The following is a 25,341-nucleotide window of genomic DNA, read 5'->3' on the forward strand; positions in this document are numbered from 1 at the left end:
CCTTGTAAACTGTGCAGTTGGCAGACAACGACATTTAAAAAAACTTATATGCAGAAAATATCTTACTTTGACAATGAGAATTGGCTAACAGTTTTTACTCTTTTATTGTTTGTGTCGTCCAGCCCCGAACACTGCGGGCATCATCGCTGGAGCCATAATCGCTGTCCTCTTGATCCTCATCATTATCGCTATCATCCTCTTCTGCTGTTGGCGTGCCCGTCACAGGAAGAAGTATGAGAAAGAAATCTGTAATGAAATCAGGTACGCTCACAAAAACAACTCGCAGATACACTTTGTTTTATAATGAGGAACATGTCTCATACTTTTTTAAATAAGTAATATTTAAATAAATATCTACTTTGAGTGTGCATGTGGTAACTAATTAAAAAAGTAAAGAACGATACCCCAAAGTTCTGAAAGTCGTGTGAAAAATGCGCTTTTTAGGAGCTGACGACAGCTACAGCACTGCAGTCACACCTGCACGTGCCATGGTTTCCGCGCGCTTTACTGTACATTTCGGCATTGTTGCGCACCTCGTTTTAAATGTGCGCTGCAAAGGAGCGGGTATCATTAATAGCTGGGTTTTGCTGCATTTTATTAGTTTTTGGGTGGATATTCACTTGCAGGCTTGGCAGGCAGCAGGCCACACTGGAGGAACGCAGGGGCCGTGTCTGGCCTGTGGGCCGTACTATGCCCAGGTCTGCTGTACAGAAAAATACAGGATTACAAAGAAGCATTAAAAGCCCATAGGATAAATTATTGCTGTCTGCTCTATATGCAGTATGCTCATCTTGGAACAACACACACAGTATATACTGCCACAAACACGTCTCGTGCACCCCCAGCAACCATGAAAATGGTTTTTCTCCATCAGCGGTTTTCTTTTTTTACCGCTCCTCAAATAAACAGCTGTGGTAATCAGTTTGAAAGCTTTGTTTGCTCTGTGGATCCTGTGTCATGTCTGCTGCTGGCTGCCACACACCCCCCTCCAGAGCCACCTACCCTAACACCATCCAACTCTCCATCCGGCCCACGGGCTGCGTACAACCTCTGAGCTTACTATCACTCTGCTGCGGACTGAATCTGTCTAAGACCACAATGTGACACTGCTCAGGCTGTAGGACAAAGAGGATTAGACCAATGGTTCTGTCTCGTATACACAGACACGCATTTGCTGAAACGCCAAAGCATGAGGCGGTGGACTAAACAAGCTCTGGCCCCTCAGGCTCAGTCTGATTGAGCATTTAACTGGATTATTGCTGCTTATTAGTTGTTAATGTGGTGGCAGAGGGAGTAGAGGGCATAGCTGTATTTTGGATGCTTGGCTCAATTTCTGCAAGCATACATAGTCAGTGTGAGTCTGAGCTGTGCTCAGCGCCTAAATCAAACAGCCAATTATTTCTCCCTTTTTAGTGAGTCAAATTGTGTCCCATTCTTGAAGTGACTCATGCAGTCTCCTTGAGTATTCATTGTTTTCCTCACTGTTATACCTGTGCTTTGTCTAAGTATGCTTGTGTCTCTGTTTCTCCTTAGAGAGGATGTGCCCCCTCCCAAGAGTCGCGTTTCAACGGCACGCAGTTTCACAGTGGGTAGCCAGCGTTCCTCTCTGGGGTCCATGTCGCCTTCCAACCTGCATGAATACTCCTTGAAGAATCAGTACGACAAGATTCCCTCATCAGAGGAGTACGAGAGGCCTCCAAGCCACGCCCCGCTGCCCCCACCCTCTACTGCCAGAATGGCTGGCCCCAACCTCAGCCGTATGGGTGCCATCCCTGTCATGATCCCTGCTCAGAACAGGGATGGCTCAATTGTCTAGCGGTCCCTCTCCGTGATAAGACAAGGAAATGAAGGAAGGGAGGTGGACACAAGCCAATAAAGAGCTGGGGGAGGTCGGACTTCTAGTGTCCTCCTCTTGGCTCTGCTGTGGTGCTGAGAAGAGAATACACGTTTTAAGTACTGGAATCATACATTAACTTTTTATCAAATACAAGAAAAAACTTTTATCAATTTTATGTTCTGGACTTTCTCACAGAAAAAATAAATTAGTGTGGATATAAAGCAGCAGTTCAAAAAGCAGTTGTACATACAAGAATGCATGTTTTTTTTAAATATAGATGGCCCTTGGTGTAGAGATACTGTATGTTAAAAACAGATCCAGGCCCCTAACTGGCCTGCTGTACAGTTGTATGCATGCAGTTGTATGTCTAAAGTTGCAGCTGTGTGTGTGTGAGTGGGAGTGCAAGAACTGTATAATTCATTTACTTTGTCTACTCGACAGTATGATCATTTGTAAGTGAGTCAGTTTTTGGCTTTTTTTTTAGGTCCAAACATACAGTGCAAAATGAGATGATACTAAATCACTTATTAGAAAGGAATTCCCAAATTGGACTTCAAACTGAAAACTGTTTATATAGGTCAGCCGTTGTCTGTTGAACTGCTTGTTTGCAGTTTGAATTTGAGTGGGGGTTTAAGGGAGACCGGATTGGCTGGTAGTCAGGGGGAGGTTCAGGTCACCATGCCTTGCTGTAGGGTGGATTATTGCTCCTTGAACGAGTTTAAAAAAAAAAAAGCCAACCCTCTGCCAGAACACTGTGAAGAGGTGTTTTGGGAAATAACGGGGGCAGCTGGACAACAAGGTTCACTGAACAATCAGCTTTGATAGTGCTTGACTGTCAACAGGCCCCTAACCCTAATGACCAGCAGGACACGTAGAATTCTGCAATCCCCCATGCACCCACACACAAGCACCAAGTCTTAATTTAACATCTATTGTACAACCCCCACCCCACCTCCCGCTGAGGTGCTGCATATTAATCCTCTGTATTTGCAGTCTCATTACATGAAGCCAATATTTTGATTTAACCTTCTCTGTGTGATCAATATGAAACCTTTCATGGCTTTTGTAGCATTAATTGGACGTTTTAATGAAGGATGTAAAGCGTGGGTGCATGAAGAGAGTTCCCACAGAGAGGAACAAATGCGATAAGCCTTAGAATGCTGAATACTGTGTCTTTGCATCTACATTACAACCACTTTAGTTTGAGCTTGTTTTACCATCTTTCAGTTCTGGATTATATAATTTGTGGTTCTGTCTAGTTAGGTTACCAAAAGCTGTTCTTGTAGGTTTTGGGTATTTGTATTCTCATGCTCGCTCATCCTTCCATTGTTCAGAAGTCTAAATTATCATCCGCTCCGCTTCTTTAAAAGAAAAAACAGCATCAGCATACCCTTTCTTTTTGCTCTGACGCCTTCTCCTGTTCCTTATTTCAGCCTTACACGCCTTCTTGCACCTCACCTCCTCACAGCTGGCTTCTAATTACTTCTATTGTGCCTTGTTTCCCCAGTTGCGTTGTGCCGCAGCCTGTCCACCAGTGTGTACTGTGCTGCGTGCAGTAGCATCACTCTGCATGGTCATCACTGCCACAAGAACAATATAACAATAATTATCCATACCCAGTGAGCCTGCTTTCTTGATTAGTCTAAGACCACTGGCACCTGCTTACCTCATGCACTCACCTAAGCAAAACCTCTATCTTAAACCTTTTATTTTTCTATTCCAAAAATGACTTCATGTTTTTTTTTTTTTTGTAAGACAAACTTTATTTAAACTCGGTGTCCTTTTTTTTCTAAAGAAATTACATACATGGTTGTGGTTGTCTGTATAAATATCCTGTTGAAATAACCCTATCTAATCAGTACACAATTGAATGATATAAAGATGATGACATTCATATGGATTTATATGTGATGCTCTGCTGTGCTGTGCTTGGCAAATCTATATCCAAACAGAAGGGGAGGGGCTAGTCAGTTCAGATACTCGTTGGTATGTCTGGGAACTTCTGGAACTTCTAATACGGTGTGTGAGAGAGAGACAGTGTGTGTATTTCAGATTTTTTGTGTGTGTCCAAGAGGTGGTAACAGCTGTAGAAATGTCTCAGTATCAGATAGACCTGGGCCCAGACAAATTACATCTGTCAATTCTACTTAACTGTGAGAGCATATGTGTGTGTGAGCAAGTAGGTGTACAGTATTGTACATGAGGGGAGTTTGCAGTCACGATGGGCCCCGGCAGAATTGTAGTTAGTCTCCTCACCTGCTGGTAAAGTGTAGAGAGCACATAGGGAGATAGTGTGCCACTGTCCCTCTGTGCGCTCAGAGCATAGCAACTACTAACAATATTAAATGTAGCTTTGAATTCAGCGTACTAATACTGTATGAAGATCTCCTTTGAGGTTTGCACACTGTGTGAAAACCATTTTTCTTTTTGTGTGTATTTTTGTGCTGTATTTTTGAATAATAAAAGTCCATGAAAAAATATCACCCATGATTGATTGTTTGTTGTTTACAGAGGAAGTAGCAACTGTTGGCTCCGGCATAGCTAAAACGTGTCTCTCCTCTCCAGTGGTGCGTCCTCTCTGGAGACTCGGCCTCCTGCAGGTTTTCGACTGTGATTAATTTCAATCAGCCACTGCATTCCACCCCTTACACCAGGTGAGGTGACTTTCTAACCACTTAATGACTGTAATTAATCAATGAAGCGGCCAGGCACAGTCGCCGCCTGCCATCTCCGATGCTCAAACACTGAGCTCAGAATCGACGTACAGAGGTTGGTGACCTGGCCATCCACTCATCCTTTTTGACTCATCGTCATTCTCCTCCTGTACTATATTGTCCCTAGCATCTAGGTCATTTGTTTCACCGTTTGCTTAGATTTTTTTTTCCAATTACAGCCAATTTGCTTCCTTAGTTAATGTGGTGGGTAATTACTTTCATTGCAAGCCAGCACTAATCAAAGCTGTACAAAATTAGCTTGCTAATTAAGTATGCTGAGTGATGTGAAATGCCTGGTTAACAGCTGAGAGACAAATCACACCAACATTAGTGTTGCATCCTTCTCTCGTGACTGCTGTCGCTCTTCTCCCTCTCTTTATACACTTAACCACATGCTGGTGATCTGGACATGTTGATAGATCGATAGCTGATTATTAGCCAACAGCTCCACTGTGTGCATCCAGTTGACAGGTAGTCAATAAAAAGACTAAAGCACTTAGTAGCAGTGCTAAGCGGACGTCCATTGCTATAATTGGTTGTCAGTAATAGATAGGGCCCCGGAGCATTGATCTGTGGCTAGTCAAAGTCTCTCATGGAACCTAATGGCTCCCCAGCAGCTCTGCACATCAGGGGTTCTTTCAGGCACAGGGTTTGTTCAGCTGCAGTGATACCATCACAATCACAGCCACCTTACAAATGAATGTGGTGGAATATAATGGCACTTTTATGGCTGTGCATTCAAAACATTCATTAAAAGGACATTAGTGATGTGTGCTACCGCATGTGTGCAGAATAGATTTATGGACAAAACGCCGTTCTCTCATTGAATTAATGTACAATGACTCATACATCATCCCTCCATGTCCTCCAGTGCAATATCCATTTGTGATTTTTTTTTTTAACCTCCTGCCCTCATTCACATAGCTGAAGGGAGAGAGTGGTGGTGTGCTAAGCACCTGGGGATTTGTGCCTGCCTCCCACTTCCCCAGCTTCCTCCCCTCTGCCTGGGTAAAGTATTAATTGTTTGCACAGATCAAGGAGGCTGGTATGGCAAAAAAAAAACTCATTGGTTCTCCAGGAGGGTTTCCTTGGCAACCTTATCTGGTTGTGTACAGTCTAAGCTGACTGCATGCAGGATGATTTATCTTGTAAAGCGTGATTCGCTCCCTGCTAACAAAAGAGGCCTCTAAAAGCTTGGGTCTCATCAAAGTCTCCTCCAGCGTGACTGCTGTCACAGACGTTAAGCTTTCTGCCGTTTTTAGCAACCTCAGTCAGGTTGGGAGCAGGGTGCAGGGGGGAATTCTGGGTAGGATAGTGGAATATGCATATGCATGAAGAGTGAGCTCCATCAGTTCCATCGGCACAGCAGTACATTAACATTTTGGCTCAGCACTCTTAGCACTTTGGATGTAAAAATGACACAGATTATAATGTGAATGTAAGCTTTTACAGCCACATCGGATGAATGGCTGAGCAGTTACAGCCACTTTTGGACGTAGTCCCTCTTGTTTTTGGGTCTCAGTGGTATCTTGACTGATGAGTCAAATGTAGATCAGGATTCTTCTGTGGAGAGTAACTCTCAAAAGTCAAAACAAGAAGCCTGAAGTCAGGCACTGAATGCTCCCGCGCTCTTAGGAATTCAGCATCTTCCTTTAATGATCATAATATTATGAAACACCCCACACATGTGGGGTGTTTGTAGGTGAAGTGAAGAAAGGACTGTACTTCTTTTAACAACACATCAGTCTGAGAGTACTGCTTAAATTAAAGCTGACAGTCTGAACTTTAAATGCACAGTCACTGTGCCATGTCAAATGAAAGGAACTAGGAAAAGGAGGCACAACATCGATGTGTCACCAGGCAAAGACTCGTGCCACTCGACCGTATGTTGCCTTGAACAACCTGCATGTTTGTGGCTGTGGATAGTGGAGGATGTTCAGCAGAGAGGGAGATCAGCCCGAACCTGAGCCAGTCATCCCACTCTGTCTGCTACGCCTGCAGACAGCCCAGCTCTCCCATGAGGCTTACCCAGCTGGTATGCACTCATTTGTCAGTCTTCCTCCTTTCCCCAGACTGGAAGGAGGAGGAGGAGGAGGAGGAGGAGGAGGAGGAGGAGGAGAGCGCTGGCATGCCATCCCCTCCACCTCTCCTGTTTCCCATTTGGTAGATACAAAGTCAAAGGGCTGACCTCTGCGCCCAATGCATCTTACCATCATCTTGGGTCACAAGACCCCACGCTGCTCACATTTCGATGACTAATATGTGACTTTTGATGAATGACCTTCTTCTCTGTGCTCTAGGGAGAAATGAGGGTGGGGTGGGGTGGGGGGTGGATCAGTGTAGCATCAGATTCATGCTGAGATTATACTCAGTTCACAAATCATCATGTTTTATCAAGATCCCTCTTCTCTCTAGGGGGACCTTGTCTGGTAAGCTTCATGGATCAGTGAGGTGACACTCATCTGCACATGTGACATTTTGTTTGGTGGCAGGAGGAACATCACGTGTGGCCTAAGCAAAGAAGAGAGGAGCGCTTAGCTCCGTACCACAGGAGGCGCCCAGTGTGTGGGCAAATTAATGTCATCATCAGAGCAGCTCCCGCTTCCATATGGCGGTGGAAGTGAAAAGAACAGGGTGCGGAGGTTCAGATCCAGCCCCATGTGCAGGACACCTGGTTTAATATCCTCTCTCTCTATCTGGAGCCTCACTCACTTCCTTTTATCTTTTGTCCTAACACTGTGCTGTTCCTTTATCTTCCTCAAGTCAAGCTGTGAGATTGGGGGAGCTTTGTTGTAAAACCCCGAACCAAGAAAGAGGTTACACAGTGCAGCTCAGCTCAGTCGTCTACAATGTGATTTGTACATTTATCCTACACCTCTGCTGGACTCTATTACAGGTGATCAACCTCCAATGCCGTGTCATCAGGAGGGCACAATGGAGGCCAACAATAAAATGTAGCCTTGGCGAGGAATGGGCCTCAGTTTCCTTCTTTTCTTCCTCTGATGATTGGGGTCATCTCTATTATTACCACAGGGGTGTCAGTGATATATTGTACGTGTGCCTCTCAGTGCACACGAGCAGTTGCATCACAGAGTAGCCACAGTCAGGGCAAAGGTCAGGGTGGTGATTTAACAAGATGGGGTAATCCCTGTTCCCTCTGCACCAGCAGAGCAGCCTTGTCCCACTGCAGGCTATTTCCAGCTAAGCAATTAAACAATGCCTGTTCTCCATGCTGGACACGTAGCTCAGGCCACCTTCACAGACTGAAAGCTCCCCACCACACCGCACTCCAGCCCTCATAGGTCGAAATGAGACTCAGGCTGCAGATGGGGTTCGGATGGAGATGAACTATGAATTGCTTTGCAGTTCCTATCAACAATCTGCATGTGTCTTTGTAAAGCAGACATTTTACCTGTATTGGAATTAATACAGATTACATAAAATAAATAAATAGTTAGAAATAGTGATATTAGATGTTCATTCATGTAACATGAACGGAAACGTTTGGACAGCAGCGAGGGCCGCAGGCTCCAACATTCAAGATGGCGGAGGGAGTAAACGGATTTGAGTCATGACTTCCGGTCTTGTCAACATTTGGCCCCTGTACTCTGGAAAAACGCCGGAGGTCACAAATCTGGTGTCCAAGGTAAGACTTTTACATTTGTAAAGCTGTTTTTATTGGTTTATTGTTGGTTGTAATGGCGTCTGTTTCATGAGTGAACAGCGACACACTGTTAGCTACAGCTGCTACATGCTAGCTGCTGTCTGTTGTCGCGACTAAACTCGTTTGAAAGTTGTTGTTTGACAAGAGCACCGCCATGATGTCTTCTTGTCGCCGTGGTTGAATTGTCACGCTGACAGTGTTGTGGTGTGGAAGAGGTTGTTATATAACCCAGGTTGCTTTGATTTTGAGCTGCTTATTTAGCCAGTGTGATGCTGTGTCTTTGTTAGCAGGTAAAGCCTGTTTTTAATCACAGTCACAGCCATATAATGTGGACATACAGGAGGGTCACAGTAAAGTTTTTATGGCTGCTTTACATTAGCCGCTTCCAGGCCCAGGTTGTTTTTTCTGTGCTGGCTCACAGTGATGATTCATTGAGACACTTAGTGGAACTGAGACACAATCTGAGGTTATTAGTCACACCTGTGCTAGCCCGCGTTTAGGGCCACTTCCGGAGCATCTGCTGTGGGAGCTGTAGCTGAGTATGTTATTTTTAATAATAACTCTGCGTAGTGCACGTTAAGTTACACAACCCACAGCCGCAGACCCGCCTGTTTCACTGTACAGCAAAGAAACCTTTAAGCTTGCTGATTTTAAATAAATACTTGCAACAAAACCTCTTCGTGCTAACTTTAAAGTCTGGGTTTGTGTCGGCCTCTGTTTATTGTTATTAACTTGGCAAATGATTGATTATCATTGCTTATCTACGTATGTTTGACAAAGCTGAAATGAGTTGTCAGTTAATCAGGGAGACAGACACAAAACCCTGGAAGATGTCGGGTTACAGTTATTTACATGATTGGTTTAAGCATTTAGTGTATAATGCCATAAAGTTGCTGACATAGAATTTACAAAGAAAAATAACAAGGCAATTGATAAGGGGAAAAAAGGGGAAATTTTACTATTATACTTTACAACATTTTAAATTTCCTTGTATTCTAACAGCAGGGCAAATGTTGTCTTCCTCCTCTGGTCTACAGCAGGTTCCACAGAACCACTGGGGTCCTGTTGTGTTGCTCTGATGTGTTTTTAGTAGTCATTCAGGCCGTTGTTCTCCTGTGTTGATGGCTTGGTTGTGTGTGCTCCCTTTGAAGGAGAAAGTCTGAGCACAAACACTGAACGTTGACTCTGCATACTCTACATTCACATAATAATGAATTCCAGGTGAGTCAGCTGGCTGAAATGTTCCTGTACAGGAAAAGCAGCTCCTCCAATAATTACAGTTCATCTGTCTGCAGTAGATCTGGATCTCACAGCTAATGAGGCTCGGCCGCATCGGGTGTGTGAAGGTCGTCCAGCCCAAATGGTCCTGCTGGACATAAAAGACCAGTGGGATTAGGCCATACTGGTTTCCTGCTCAGAAAATATCTAGGTCAGCATGAAGAAGAAAGAATACATAAAAAGTAGGAGTAGTGAACTCCAGCATGTCTAAAGGACTCCAGGAGTGCTACAGTGTAGACAGGCTATGCAGCTTTTTCAGTTGTGATGAACTGCTTTCTTCTCCCATGCTGAAACTGTGCATTTCTCTTTGAAGGCCATGGCCGTGTGAGAACACTCCTGTTTTCATTCCTGCCTCCAGAGAGGCTGAAGTGGTTTTCTGTCTGGTTAAAGTACGTTGACACAGCTTCAGTTCCAGCCTCTTACTATAGCCTCTGTTGTTGTTGTTGTACTTTTTTTTCCCGTTTCTTTTATTAAGACCAACTCGCTTATCCCTGTCTTATGTCAACATCACATAGAGTATAGACAGTGAAGCAGGAAGATCAAAAAGAATTTATGAAAGTAAACAGAACAGTTGCCGATTTTGACAAGGCCATGCAGCTCAGAATATGTTTACCTGTTCAGGTTAATAAACATTTGTAATGCCCCATCTTGTCAGAAAAAAACATGGATCAGAAAGGCTTGACGGATTCTGACCCCAGTCAGCATGAAAGATTACTGGGCACATGTGTCTAAGGCATTATGGTAATTTCTTGGGTTCAGTAGAGGGTTGGATTCACTGTGCTGTAATACAGCAGTTATATTTGAGGCCAGCTCTTCCTGTTTTGATCTCATCCTTTCCAGAACTGTACCCCCCACCGTGCTGACGTGCTACCCCATTTTTAAACCATTCGACTAATGATGAACGAATGAACTCTGTTTGGAAAAAAAGGCTGAGCATCAACTTAATCCTAGTCCGACAGCCTTACTGGGGGGCTTGTGTTTACAGGCTTTTTCCCAGGGGATTGAAAAACACCAGGGAAATGTTACCACTCAGAACAGGATGCCTTCCCATTTATACATAGCAAAGTATTTTTAGGGGCACCCTAGCGTGTTTGTTTGGAGGTGAATTAGAATTGTTGTCAGCAGGAGAAAAGACTATAATAGTATTCCCATGTAATTGCTTTTTTCCCCCCCAGGACGGGGTTAGGGTGGTGTATTAGCCAGAACCTATGTATTGTGCTGCACAAGGTTTTTGGGTGGCTTTGTTTATCATACAGAACATGATCCTCTGTCTTTTTCCCAAACTCAGTCTCGTCATTTTCCACAGACAGGTTTTGTTTACAGTAGCATTGAGGCATCAGATGTTCCTGTTTGCTGATATCATGTGAGCTCAGAGGCAGGTGTGCCACCAGTTATGACTCTCAGTATTAGGATATTCCAGGCTTCAGGGTTCAGACAGCTGACGAGAGAAGACGACGGCTTTGTTTGCTTCTTAGCTGAACTCAAACATAAGAGCGAGGCGCCCAAGGAGCGTCTTGCACGCCATGCGGCTCTTCCAGTCTGACAGCATGTGTGATGACAGCGTTCATTTCAGTCAAATACCAGGCATTCGCTGCTGGTCAGAGGAAGTCGACCTGCCAAACAGGTTTTCCTTTCTCAGGTGAGGTGACACAACAGGGCTGCTGTGAGCTACTTGCTGTGGAGTGCACTGAAACTCTTTGTTGGTTGTTCTTTTGTCTCACCTTACAGTCCATCAGTGTACACTGACGCCACCTTGTGTTTAAAGGGCAAACTTGATGTGGGGCTCTGTGTAGGAATGTAAATAAGGTGTGTGAGGTTTCTCTCGGCAAAGGTTTTCAGGATAAAATCAGGCATTGTTTAGCAGCATTATAGTTAGGTCAGTAGTGCATAATAATATTTATTCTTTTCCTGAAGGACCCACCTCAGGCGACTGAGGAAATGCTGTCTGTCAAGCCACTGAACCTTAGTGTTGTTTTTGCAACAACACATCTCAGAATATAATGCAAGGAGGGCAAGTTGACCCTAACACCAGGCCGAAATGATTCAACAGATAGAAAGTGAAGTTTGCCTTTGAAATATTTGTTGCTATTTCTATGTAGGTCATTTACAGAATGTTCTGGAAACAATCAAACTGATTTCATGAAGTTAAATTTATAGTAGATATCAGATATTAGTTGTGAATAGAATTTGTACAAAATTCATGAATTGAGGAAAAAATATGAATACAGTGAGTTCACTCCATAAATACTGCAGGTTATGTTAATGAATTCATTTATTAAGAAAATAATTAGGTGTGTAATTGGTGATAAACTTATCAGCCTTTGGACCAGTTTAACAAGCTAATTAGGAGTTCTTAATTGGATGCTATTTACCCATGTGTAAACCACCAGAGATCCTGCTGACAGGTTCTGCAGATTCTCTCATCAGTCCTGTGTTGTTGTTGTCAGATGTCAGCTTTGCTTGATAAAGAAGTCACATTCACAGAATCCCATTTGAAACCCCATCAGGCAGCCTGCTGTCAAACCTCATCAGTCAGGAGCCGAGCCTGTCTTAGCACACTCATAGCTTCACTGTGCCTTTCTACTTCAGATTCTTGATAAGGAGTGCATCTGGCTTTGAGAGAAATGAGATCTGTATGTCCAACAATACTGCATATTTCTCATGTTTTATCTCTGTCTTCATTGCCACAGCTGCGCACTGCCTCTGTGGCCCACTATGACACAGTAGCCCATGTATTTTGAGGGATAAAGTCCTGCAATAGACGTTAAATCTGCAATATAGGCTGAAAGGCCAAGTTCTTTCCAGTGGCAGGAGGATTTGTCACATTCAAAAAGCAGTTTACTTGGATGCTTCAGGAGTTTGCCAGTCAGTGCTTAGATTAGGCTATTTTAGAAGCCGGTGGAAGCCAGGATGTTATCAGGGTGAAGAGAGAACATAGCTGCAATGTGGAGTTTAAAGGTGGATGTCATGACTACTGTAGATGCGCAGTGGACTGTGGACCGCTGTTTAGGCCAGACGGAAAACAGACACTTTATGTTTCCAGCGTTTTCAGGGTGATATCTATATATTTTAAACTAAGAAATGCCAGCTTTATTTCAGTACAGACTGAATAAACATCAGACGTGAGGGCACACCTTATGATTAATTATTGATAATTTTCTAGATTAGCTGTCTGTAATATATCAGAAAACTGCATGTGTCTTGTGTATGTGTACACACACAGAGTTTCCAGAGCCCTCAGTATCGTTTGTGCAAGTATAAAGCAGTTTACATGCCACTACTTTTGTATTTTTTTTAATATTAGAAGCCAGAATTATGTGCCGTTTTTGTAAATGTAAAACTAATCTCCTATCAAAATTGCTGTAGGTTATTATTCGGTCAGTCAACTAATTTATTAATTCCAGGCCAAGTTGTCTTATCAGGGCTTGCATTGGTAAAGAGAGCCTTTGTCACAGTTTATTTCCTTGTTGTTTGGCGCCATCTCCTGGTTAAAAGGCGGAATTACCACTTACAGTATCAGAGGACTAGTATGCAGGTCTAAGGGGAAAATTGTCATTGGTCCCAGGAGCAGGAGGCATTTACTTCGAAGAATTACAGGCACTGACATTTCCCACCAGTAACAGGTCGAGCCATTTGATTGATGCCTGACAGAGATGGCTCTGTGCTAAACATTATTCAGAAAAGGGTGCACAAAAACTGGTTGTTCAGTGTAATGGGAATATCAATAAGTCTCACATGCTCTGTTGAATACACAATTACCTTGCTATAATTCACTGAGGGCTGCTGATGTTTAAAACACTGTTATTGAACCGAACACACTTATGGGAAGGACTGTCTACTTTTCTAGTACGTTGGCACCTACCAGTTCAGCTGGGCCTTGCAGAATGTTTTTTTCAATGTATGTCAATGTTGCAGGTGAGAGGGGGTGTCCCGGTAGTTTACCCCTCTGTAGGAGACTCAATGTGGAAAGTCGGCATGCATGCATTGCTTCCGGAGGATTCCCTCTTTCAAACCAACAAAGGTGCAGAGAGCCAGCAGGAGAGACGGGGTTAGTACACATTTTTTAATAACATGGCACAATTTACATAACACAAGTTTAAATGAGGAGCATGCGGAGCATTCAGTCGCTTCACTTTTTTCCATTTTTGTACATGATCTAGAAAGACTTAATTTTCCCCCTGTACATGGTAAACGGCAAAAAAGTTTCTTATTTAACAATCTTTTTACAATACGCATTGACTAACCACTATGGCTCCGCTGGACATTTTTATGTTGGATTAAAAAACACTGCACGACATGATATCACAGAGTTTGAAGCGCACAACTAAACCTTCAGTGGACTACTAAAATAGATCTCTGCTTGTTAGAAACAAACTGTCCATAATTGAGACTTGCTTTTTTTGTCTTTTGATTTTGTAGTTACAACAACTTAAGAAAAGCACTTTAATACACCGTTTGACCAACAGAACTTATATCCAAAACATGTACTTTACACGCCTTCTGTAAGGGCTAATGTGCTGTCATGGTGTGCGATGTGCTGCATTCTCCCCAGAACAAGACTGGCAGTCATTGGGAGGGAGATGAATAAGGGAAAAATGCTGCTACTTACATTGACAATTTTAGAAATGTATTATTTGCATTTGAGATTGTCACTACAATTTATAATAAAGTGTTTCTCACAACTTTACCTTTTTGTTTAAATTTGCAGAACCTGCACGGACCAATTAAAGCTTGTATCTGGCGGCAGGAATGCAGCGTTGTCGAGTCTGAGTTGTGGAGAGAATACAGCCTGTTGTCCTTCATTGGTACACAGTCTGTAGTGTTTGAAGGCCAGCTCTCACAAAGGGAGCCCAGATTGTTGCATAGTTGAGTACGGGGTCTCTGGTACAATGCTAATCACTTGCGACCAAAAAATACCAAAAAGAAAATTTGCAAAAAGCACATTCTGAATCACCGCCATAATACTCCTGTATTTACATTTGTTAAAGTAAAGCTTTCAAAACACTCTTTTGCATATTTGTACCATGATTTTTAATCCATACGGAGCGAGGAGAGCTGTACACTTTATCTACACACTCTGCTGTCTGTCAGTGCTGAAGTACCTGTACATTCTAAAATGGTTCAGTCTTACTCCCCCTCACTTTGTTAAACAAGAGAAAGAATGCACACGAAAAGCCGGAGCAAACGGGAAGAAAAAATCTTTGAAAAATTATTTGTTGTTCCACAATTCTCATCACTTTGTAGTTTTTATACAAAAACAATTTGTCACGCGGGTACACCGCATAAATTATTCACAGCTATGATACAGTCTTGCTTTCCCGAAGCTAAGTGCTTGGCGTCAGTTCAGTGTCGGTGAAGCGCAGGGCCGCAGAAGCACCATGTTTGCCAAAGTGCAGCTCACCGTGCCTCAATGTCTTTGTGAGCCGGTCTGTCTCTGATGTCTGCGGCCAGGGGAGTAGTCCGTCTGGGTGAGCCAGGCCGTGCACCCAGGGTTGGGATGAGTGGAGGTGGTGCGCTCAGCGATGCGGTTGGTGGTGTTTTGTTGAGGATACCGTTCTGATGGGCGGCAGCTGCGGCAGCTGCAGCCGCCGCAGCTGCTGCAGCCGAGGGACTTACCCTGGAATAGGGCATGCCCGGGAGTCCAGGATGGGGAAGGTGTCCATCGAGGGCAGGGTGGTGCATTGCGGCATGGAGGCGCCCATGCTCATAGTCCTCTCTGAGCATGTTGAGGCGGTCCCTCTCCTCCTGCTGGGCCCGCTCGTGTTCCCTCCTCTGCTCTAGGGCCAGAGGGTGGTCGCGATTAAAGTCATGAGGCTCCCGATCTCTGTAGGAGCGCTCGGCCTCATAGAGGCGTGGGGCTGCCAGCCGGTGTAAGGGATCATTCCTTAGTAGCAGGTCCCTAGCCAGAGGGTCCCTTCTGTGAATATCAAGGCCCCTATAGGGGTCCCTCACTGGGTCCCAATGGAAGGCGGGGTAGGGGAACCTGTCAGCTCCTGGGATGGGGCTGATACCCATGAAGGGCGCCACAACTCGAGTTCTCTCTAGACTCCCGATGCTGTTGATGGGGTGGACGCCAGCCATGCCCATGGTCATTGAGGATGGAGGGTGGAGATTTGGTGTGGAGGACACCTGTACAGGATGCTCACTTGTCCTTTCTGTGACTCCATCCTGCTCCTCCTTCCTCTCCTCCTTCACTTTCACTTCACTGTTCTTCTTTTGGTGTTCATATTGCAGCTCTACTTTCTTCTCCAGGACATCCCTCCCCAGCCCCCCATTGGGGCGATCCAGCCCAGTCTGCCGGATGTAGGGAGATGCCGACCCCCTGTTGGAGGCTTTGTCATCTGATGCTCGGCCATCGTGGATGACAGGCACATCCTTGTCACTGTGCTGGTTCTCTTTGAGCTTGTGGTCATCTGTGCCATTGTCTTTCCAAGAGTCTGAGTGCTCCCTCTCTCTTTCTTTGGCCTTGTTCTCCTTGTCCCGTGGGGGCTCTCCAGAAACAGGGGTCACATGGTTTCTGTGGTGCTCAGGAGGCCGACTGTGACCAAGAAGCCCGGCGGGGTTGACAGGGGACGGGTGGCTCGGATGGCGCTTTTCAACTGAGTCCCTGGGAGTACAAAGAGAGACCTCCTTGTTAGTAGATAGTCGCAAAAATATATATTTGTTGTGACTTAAGATGGTTCTCCAGGTTAAAACAAACACCCACCTGTCTTTGTCGTCTTTACCAACCAATGGGTCCCGTTTGTCAGAGTCTCTGTCCCTCTCGTGCGAGCTGACTGAGGCGCTCCTCTCTGAGTCTCCTGGTTTCAGCCAGGGTGGCGGTGTAGGGAAGGAAGGCGGTGTACGGTGCAGGCGGTTCCACGGCTCCTGGTGGCTACTGGCGCCACCGCTGTTGAAGTGCTGCTGTGCATTGGGGCCATCTTTATGGCCAAACACTGAGTTGGCCGCTGTTAGGGATTCAACACGTGGAAAAGACAGCGGGACACAAGTTAAATGACAGTACATCATAGACACAAAACTAAAAGTTACACAGAATATGATCTGTTAAACAACAGGAGCCTTCACGAGGCTGAAACTCACTTAGTGCTGGATTTCCTAGTCCCCCAAAGGCTGATGAACTGAGAGCACCCAGTCCTCCAAATGATGCAGGCCTACTAAAAGGTTCTGGAGAGACAAAGATAAGGTAATGAGATGTTATTGTTCAGTTACCATTGTATGTTTTTTCATTTCCAGACTGAGGCCAACCTAACTGAACACTCCTCGTACCTAAGTGAGATGCCGGGGTGAGGAAGTTTCCTGGATGATGAGGCGGATGGCCAAAGGGAGCTGCCGATGGGTGTGTAGGACCTGAGGAGACAACCGCAACGTCTGCAATGTTATCAAATGTAAGTGCTAACTAATTGTACACATTTGGCCTTTTGTGAAACTGTTTCTAAGGCTACTAAATATCTAGTTCTGAGCGCCCAGCAAGAATTTGTCTGATGTCATCAGTCAAACACTACAAATTCAATTGCAATACAGGAATACCATCGGTATTTTGAGTAGTTTTTCATTCACAATTAACTTCAGAACAACCCTCTGTGATGGACCTGTAAGTTAATGTTTGTTTGCTCGCTAACAAAAGTGTTTATGTCAGTGTGTTGTAGGACATATAAACTGAGCTTCCTCTAGTACTACATCTAGGGATTCTTTCATAATGTTACAGACAATCACAAGAATAATTAAAACAACTTCTAAATCCTTTTACACTAACTAAAGTCTGCATTGTTAGGGACAAATGTCCCCTGGTAATATCAGTAATTTGGAAAACAGACAGCAGGATATGACAAGCCAAGACTTTTCAAAATACAAGGAAACAAAATAATACTTTTAGTTGTTTTTGTAAAGATGAAGTGCAGAACCATGATACCATTTGAAACCTACTATTACGGTGTAAGAGTTTTGGATGAATGCAAGGTGTGCTGATTCATTATTTTTTTATGCAGGAAAAACCCTGTCTTGTTAGATTGTGTTCTTTAAATATCCATGTAAGAAAATATGCACCCAGCATAACTCTACCAAGGGATCGACTGAAACAGTTTCACTGCCATTTCAATCCTTTACCTTTGGTTTTAATGTTTGCATGTGTACCTTTTGTCCTGATACACTCACCTGCAGCAGAGAAGAGCGTGGCTGGTCGTGCCAAGTCGCTAGGGTGATGGATGGTGCCGAAGAGGCTGGGGCCCGGAGGTCGACTCAGGAACTCAGGCTTGAGGCCAAAGTCTAGCTTGTGAGGGTCGACTTGCATCTGCTGCTAGAAGACGCCAGACCGACAGAGAGAAACACTTGTAAAACCTACTAATTTAGTGTAAGCAGACTGGTACTGATTAAGGTGTGGTGCAGGAACACTGTGAGATGGTGCAGACATCACAACTGAAACATGACATGGCATGACATACAACGACATGCCCACAATGGCACTGCAGCTGTGGGCTAACAGAGAGACATCTCAGCAGAACAACCTCAGCCATTGTGATCCTTGCTGCTCGTCTATGTCAAGTGACTTGTATTCAATTAGAGAATTGAAAAGAATGCTCAGTAATATGAGCGGAACTTTTTCCAGTAGAGAAGCCACAATCACAGCTCAATCCATACCGGACAGTCAGCATGTCTATACACACGCTAAAGTTCTGAATTAGGCTTTGCATTAAGTGCTGCATCTGTTCTTTAATGGACAATAATTAGAAAATTGTGTACAGCATAATTGTAATGATTCTGTATTTTGATCTCTTGTATAATAAGTTTGTTATTGGAAGAAAGCTACATTTGAAGAATTCAAATGCTAAAGGACGCTATAGAAGCCAAGTGAGTCCTCACCTTTACTTTCTGTTGGTGGTGGTATATCTGCCAGGCGATGTGGACGTGCATGGCGCACCACTTCCCTGGTTTCTGTAAGATGATAAAGACAGCGTCATCCTTCTACTGCTTCAAACAACAAATCTACACTATATCATCATTTTAACAATCAGATGTTGAACAGTACAGTAAAAATAGCGTCATTACTATTAGGATGGTCTGTGACAGAAGTAACCTGCCTGTTCTGCCCCCTCTGTCCACAGGAGAACCAAACACAAAAGCTGTGCTGTTTTCTAAAATGAGTCTTACTGTAAACTAGTGTGCTCAGCCTCTGCTCACTTAATTAAAGACACTATCAACTCCATTAGCAAAACCCTTAAAGGTGTTGTACTTATTATAGTGAGTGAAGGAGTGAGCACTCACCCTGAGAATGGGCCGAAATGGATCCGTTAGCTATGGGAGGAAAAAAAAGATGGTAAGCTATATTTCTGTCCATCAAATCACTTTTAATTTGTCTTTGTATGCCACTCGTTACAAGCTAAATTAAAATGTTCATTTAACATGAAGCATATCAGGAGTAATTAACACAACAGGCTTCCTCCTGTGCAGAAGGAGGCCAGATACATGCTATGCATCCTTCACTGAAATCCATTGGCCTACCTAAAGGGTTATGCAACACCTCACAGTCTGCACTCTGAGTGCTGTGAGCCGACTCTTACCCTGGGGTCTTTCTGTAAGAACGTGTGTGGGACAGCTCCTGGTCTTGCGGACACATCTAGTGGATTTGAGGTCTAGAGAGCAGCAAACGCAGATCAAAACAATGTTCGCTGTAAATAACTCATTTTTTCCAGGTTCAGTATCAGTGGGTGTGTTGTGGTGTAATCTCACCTTGGGCTGAAAGGCACCCTGCAGTGAGCTGAAGGGCCCAGTGGGGGGGATGACAGGCGGAAGACCAGACATGGCTGGTGGGTAGGAGTGGAAAAGCTGAGGAAGAAAAGAGGAAGACTCAGTGAGGATGGCGGCTCAGTGTGTCAGTGAAGAGGAGTACAGAAGCTTCATGAGATGGAACCAAGAGGTTGCAGTGGCAGATGGACCTCAACATTCGTTCTCCAAGACGGCCTAAAAGCTGAAAGTTACAAACGATTGCCTGCATGTTTCATAAACTGCATGTTTGTACGATATTCTCCACTCATTCCCATTGGATTTAAATAAGGGAAAACACTCCTTTGATATGAAAAGTAGAATGTTGTAATACAAGCAAAACAAGTAAACCAAACAAGTGCTCAAGGCTTCCATAAATGTATCATGCAGAGAAACAGATATGTAATCATCTACTCAGTGTAATTGTTCTTGTCAATCACATGAGGCTAAGCAGAGAATGTTTCATATTCTGAACGTGCATGCTTGCATTACTTTTATCACTGGCGCTGCAACAGAATTATTTAAACTCAAGCTTGAGGATATGCTGCGTTTCCATGTTCGAAGAGATCACTGTGTTTTTATGGAGTGGAAATGCTTTCAGGGTATTTGCAGCTGCCATAATAACAGCAGTATAAAACAAACTAGCAGCATCCCTTCAAGTGGATCTGAATCTTTATACGATACCAGCATCTTTCTCCAAGGGATGCTGCAGTGTAACAATTTGAATAACTTGTTAACAAACATGGTAGCAGCATATTTAAATAAGCCCGTCTCAGATAGTATTAACAACAAGTAAGCAGACAAAATGAAGCAAGACAGAAATGGTATTCCTTTGGAGGCGATGCAGCCCTTTTTCTACAATAATTTATACACTTTCAGTCTCACGTATGCTAACAATAAATCTTCTGTTGCAGGATCTAAAAAAGCAGCACTGTTTTTATTAATCACTCCCATTTGCTGGGGGTATGGAGTGAAATGGGAAAGCTAGGATTTTTACAGTAGCCATTAAGAAGCGGATGATTGATTGCATGGAATCTAGCACACACACAAACGAACACACTGATGCATGGGCTGATATGGCATAATGGACAAGCAACACTGCTCTGCAGCTACATAGAGTACGCAGTAGGGAAACTCACACTGTGCCTGTAGAAGGGGTCAACTTTTGTTGGGTATTTTTCAAACTGCAGGAGAAATGAAACAGAGCTAAGTACAAAGATGCAGAGGGAGATGAGATCATTTCAGGCCAGCACAAAATACATCTCACACTGCATTTTAGAAGTCATGACATGATCGCAGATGAAGACCTCAACTGATATTCAAGCAGCTCCCAAGCTAGGCTGTGTTCACCCTCCCTTTAACAATCATCTGAAGACCTTGTAAACTAGTGTGGGCTGTGTCTCATTTGGTTGCCTTTTTAGTGGTGCGGCGCAGGCTCAGGGCAAACATTTCCACAGTCAGGACTAAACACTGCAGCCATAAAGAGCCTTTTTATAGCCTCATTAGTTGTCAGAGGCCTCACCATGCTGCCTTTGAGGTATCATCAGAGCCAAGCGAGAACGCTCTCTGGGCCAGGCAGTTACCAATGTGTGTGTGTGTGTGTGTATGCTTTAGGTCCAGGCACCCATTGCCTGCGGTCTCCCCCAACAAACAGCAGGGCTCTTAACGCGGCGCATTTGCCGGTAATGAAAACCCCAAACGAGACCAAATGATGTCATTAAAATCAGAATGAATTAAGCGTATTATGTTCTGCGAGCTGGCTCTGAAGTTAACATGCTTTGGGCGAGTTATTGCCAATTTAGAAAATAACAGCATTCAAAGTCTGCAGTCTTGGTGTATGCCAGAGAAAACACCAGAGGTTTTCTGGGAGAATAAATGCCTTGCTGCTGCAAAGACGGACACATGTGGTCATCATTGAAAAGCTGCCGCAGAAGCTGGTCACACGCCCATCGGACTGTGAAGCCACAAAGACAAAACACTACCAGTGCTGTGCCCGCCTGCTTTGCTACACATGTAAAACATTGTATAACCCTCCACCCTCCCCAAACCAACACAGGTGTGTTCTACTTATCCTCACATTTCTGGCAGGGGTACGCACCATGGGCGGTGCTGGAGTGGGCATGATGGCGTGGGGGAAGGGTGTGAAGGTGTGCTGGTGGGTGTGCTGGTGGGTGTGTTGGTGCTGATGCTGGTGCTGATGCTGGTGCTGGTGGAACTCGGTGCGCAGGTAGGGCGGGGGGCCTAGTGAGGCGCCGCGGTCGGCACTCTGGGAGGCCAGGAAACGAGTGTTGAGCTCCTGACGAAGAAGGTCTTGCTCTGGAGAAGAGGGACAGACAGGAAGGAGGATTAGAACAGGATCATCCAAACACATCAACAGCCATACATTTGATGTTTTATGACTTATTGGCATTCATTAAATGACAGCATAAGCATTTATTCTGCTGCAAGACTCCCTCAGGCCCCCAGAGTCCAATACGAAAGCTATGCATGTCATTGAGTAGGAAGCCGTGTCAAAGCTGCATCAAAAACGGAAACGGCTGTGATTATTGGCATGTCATTTTAAATTTAAGCAAGGCTCAAGATGATTAGAAGTGTCTGACTGCTGGAACTGTCAAATGCTGTGATTTGATACACTACAGCTCCTCTGAGACAGCGGCATCTGTTGTTCTAATAACCTCTGCGCAGCCTGTGGAGAAAGAGCGGGCTTCAAGTAATCATTGGCTTTTCTTCTAAATTCAACAAAACCTGCCTTGAGAGATTAAATCTCCTCCGGTGTAACCTTATCCTTCCTATTCCACAGCGACTCACTACAATATTTTCTGCATTCATTCCGAGCTTTATTGGGCTGGGAGTAGGGTGGAATGTTCTCTTCATAAAAATTTCATTAGTATCTTTTGAACAAAATCCAGCTCGCTCCGTTCTGTATTGACCAAATTGATTTTTTGCACATGAAAATCGTTCCAGGTTAAAATGGAAGTTCTGGGAACATGGCTAAAGGCGAGCGCTTTCCCTCACCTCCCCTTCCTCATCCCACGCTGACCCTGACATTTAACTGAACATCACAGTGAAGGAACGCACACGAGGTCTGAAATCGTTTTTTGCAATGTGGCCTGACACGCAGCAGGGTATTACTGGCGTGTGTGGAGAGCTGCTCAATCACAGCGAGAGTGTGAACTTGAACTGTCTGTGCGAACATAAAGGCATGGCGTGCATGTGGTTAATCTTGGAACTGGTTCTTGTTTCTTTAAATAATTACCAGGGGAATGTTCTGCATCTGTGTCTGAATAACAAATGCTTTCAAATCAAACACTGCTCTGAAATGATTCCCCACGTGGCTCAAATGTCCTGGCAACCTGACGCAACAGCTGGCTAAAACAAGAGACTACTTTCTGCCATATGCAATCCTCTGCCACACCACTTGAGGGCACTGTGGTGTTTACCTGAATAGGCACTGCCAGCAGCAGGGTGTCCGGGTACCGGCAGGGTGCTAGACGTCAGCGGCGGTGGTGGAGGCAAGGCCGCTGGAGGAGCAAACATATTGGGGTGGTGCGGGTGCGGCGAGGACTGCAAGGCAGAGGGGAAACCGTGGGGGGTGTTCTGGGTTGCGGCTAAGGGCAGGGGGAAGGCTCCGGCTGCTGCAGCCGCCGTAGGGGGAGGTGGGTGATGAGGGAGGTGCAAAGAGGGAGCAGGCGGTCCGTGGGGCTTGGCGCCCGGAGTGCTGCTCCTGCTGCTGCTGTAAACAGACACAGAGTGAGAGAAAGAAAGGAGCCAGGTTAAGCCAGGCATGATCAGTCAAAATTAACACTTGTTCCTCCACATCCCCTCATCTCCATCTGTTCTGACGCTCAATTCCCAGCACAGCGCTTTCACACTTCAACTGCCTTCCATTTACAGACGCCTCCCTGCTTCTCTCTCTCTCGTGCTTCGCAGAATCCAGGGCAAACACGATCCACCGAAACACCACATTCGCAACACCCTCGGATGCAAATAACTCACCGCTGGCAAACACGACAGAATGAGCATCTGTCTATGAACAGCTTCTGTTAAGGCACTTCCTCCAGAGCCAGGTAGGGAACATGTGCATCGGAAACGGGAAGAGAGGGAGAGGGGATGTGTATTGCATGTGTAAGTAAACAGTCTTTTGTAGTGTGTGTGGGTTTTCCCCGCAGGCAGTGACAGAGCCTGCGTCTCCACAGCTCTGCACGCTAAGCCTAAAAGCTCATTTGCAGCACCCGCTCTTCGTCGCAGGCCCAAGCCATGATTATTCACAGCGGGTGCCAGGCCCTGTTGGCGCACTGGCAGACTGGCAGGGCTGGCACAGGGAGGGCCAGGCAAAGCCAAGTCCTGAGAGCCTGCGAGGCAGAGCTGCTATTGGGACTGAGTGGGTTCTGAAGGAGCTAGCTTATATTAATGGAGATCCTCATAGGCCTCCCTACACCTTAGATAATACAGGATTCAATGAACAAAATGTAGCCCTAACTACACTCGGGTAAATTACCATGCAGGGGAAATTTGAGCCTATTTTTCTATCCTAAACCTAAATAAGAGCCATATGGTGTTGATTCCAGGTTATATTGAACTGGCTGGAGTCTACACAGAGCTCAGATGACAGTGTGGGTGGCTAACAAATCACAGGCACTTTTATTCCACTGTTAATAATCAGTGCTGCTGTTTGGCTCGGGAACTTAAAGCTCTCCCTGATGGCAATTTACATACTGATCGTGGATTACACACACTCCCAGCTCAAGAGATATTCTAGTGCTTTCGAGTGTGTGAATATGGATGTTTTGCTTAAACTGGTCTGGTCTGCATGAATTTTCCACATTATAGGAACACAAATGACGTGGATGTTTTTTCAAACCCACCCTGAGGCTGCGTGACATTAACATTACCTGTGACCGTTGAGGTTGAGACCGTTGTAGGCTGAAAGAGGACGAGGGTGGCACCGTGACGGGGGCCGGTGAGGCCCTGCCTGACTGGGGTGCTGCTGGTGAGGATGGTGGTTCGGTAGAGCAGGAGATGGTGGATGCGGGTGAAGGCTCGGTGTAGGCGGAGGCCTGGGGTGGGAAAGTAATTCGGGCTGGTGCTGGGGCCGGGGAGGGGGGGGCGGCGAGGCCTCTTGGCCCTGGGCAAAAGGCAGGGCTGCGGGCGTCTGAGGCCTTGGGAGAGCCTCCGAATGTGGTGGCAGGTGGGTCGAGGCCGGAGCCTGGGTAGGGCCGTTTGTCTGTGTCCAACGAGGGGAAGGGGACTGAGGGACAGACACCTGGGGCTGCGGCAGAGGGAGAGTTTGGGAGGCCAAAGGCAGATCGGGTGGGCTGGGTGCAGGAGGCGGAGGGTCTCTGCAGCTATCCTGGCTCCTCTCCTGACTGCGCTCTAGGCCTGACACCTTGAGGTAGCCTGGGCCCTGAGGCTCCTGGCTGCCATTGGTGGAGAGCACATCGATGCCAGAATCTGGTACTGTGGAAAACAAAGAGGTGACACTGTGTGAAAAAAGCACCGGGTAAAAGTTACAACAGCTGAAACAGACATGCAGATGTAATTCTTCAAGTGTGGATGAGCTCATTTCCTTAGGGCTGATTAATGCAGCAGATTGTTAGTGAGAGCTACGGGCATTTTGTAGACGCTTGTCTTTCTAAATGACATCTTTGTCGTGCATGGTGTGTGTGTGACACAGCTTTTCCTACTACTGCTCCTCATGCTGACACGCCCTGTTGCAGCTGCACCAATTCCTGAGCCCTCCTCTGCAGCCTTTAATACTGTCCCTGGGGAGAAACTGCACAAATGTGTCCTGCTTGTTCACACTGAATCATACCAACCCAGAATAACCTACACTTCAGCTGTCATTTTTATTTTCTGGAATAACTCAAACTTTCTCTGTGTTCAGGTCAGGAACATTGCTCTTAGCTTCCACAAACTGTTGCATACAGAAACAAACTGGTGATAAAGTATGCAAACAGTGCGCAGATTTGCATGTGTATTTGCGTATTTTTGCAATGTGTCAGGCTGCTATCCCTTCCTTTCAATGTTCCTTTATTCTTTATTCAGACAGAAACTGCAGTTATGATCTTGAATCACATCTGCTAAATAGGGAT

At 45.2% G+C, this 25,341-nt stretch overlaps 2 protein-coding genes across 13 annotated transcripts in view; one reads left to right on the forward strand and one right to left on the reverse strand.

Moving 5' to 3' along the window:
- cxadr (CXADR Ig-like cell adhesion molecule) overlaps positions 1–4,320 on the forward strand; it is a 33,941-nt gene extending 29,621 nt beyond the window's left edge. The window contains exons 6-7 of the mRNA XM_028421882.1: positions 123–261; positions 1,534–4,320. Of these exons, the coding sequence (XP_028277683.1) occupies positions 123–261; positions 1,534–1,816 (422 nt within the window). The 3' untranslated portion in view covers positions 1,817–4,320. The remainder of the gene's footprint in view (positions 1–122; positions 262–1,533) is intronic.
- Positions 4,321–13,535: 9,215 nt separating this feature from the next.
- The window catches only part of auts2a (activator of transcription and developmental regulator AUTS2 a), a 241,271-nt gene continuing 229,465 nt past the window's right edge, over positions 13,536–25,341 (reverse strand). For 2 of the 12 annotated variants that reach the window (XM_028421263.1, XM_028421275.1), the window contains 13 exons: positions 24,142–24,706; positions 22,690–22,982; positions 21,327–21,565; positions 20,389–20,433; positions 19,217–19,312; positions 19,048–19,119; positions 18,752–18,781; positions 18,350–18,421; positions 17,645–17,786; positions 16,760–16,840; positions 16,574–16,657; positions 16,200–16,452; positions 13,536–16,100 (listed from right to left, as the gene is read on the reverse strand). In XM_028421263.1, the coding sequence (XP_028277064.1) occupies positions 14,891–16,100; positions 16,200–16,452; positions 16,574–16,657; positions 16,760–16,840; positions 17,645–17,786; positions 18,350–18,421; positions 18,752–18,781; positions 19,048–19,119; positions 19,217–19,312; positions 20,389–20,433; positions 21,327–21,565; positions 22,690–22,982; positions 24,142–24,706 (3,182 nt within the window). In that variant the 3' untranslated portion in view covers positions 13,536–14,890. The remainder of the gene's footprint in view (positions 16,101–16,199; positions 16,453–16,573; positions 16,658–16,759; positions 16,841–17,644; positions 17,787–18,349; positions 18,422–18,751; positions 18,782–19,047; positions 19,120–19,216; positions 19,313–20,388; positions 20,434–21,326; positions 21,566–22,689; positions 22,983–24,141; positions 24,707–25,341) is intronic. The other 10 variants (XM_028421272.1, XM_028421270.1, XM_028421267.1 and 7 more) reach the window with 10 other exon arrangements.

The sequence above is a fragment of the Parambassis ranga genome, chromosome 14 (assembly GCF_900634625.1).
Source record: "Parambassis ranga chromosome 14, fParRan2.1, whole genome shotgun sequence".
NCBI lineage: Eukaryota > Metazoa > Chordata > Actinopteri > Ambassidae > Parambassis > Parambassis ranga.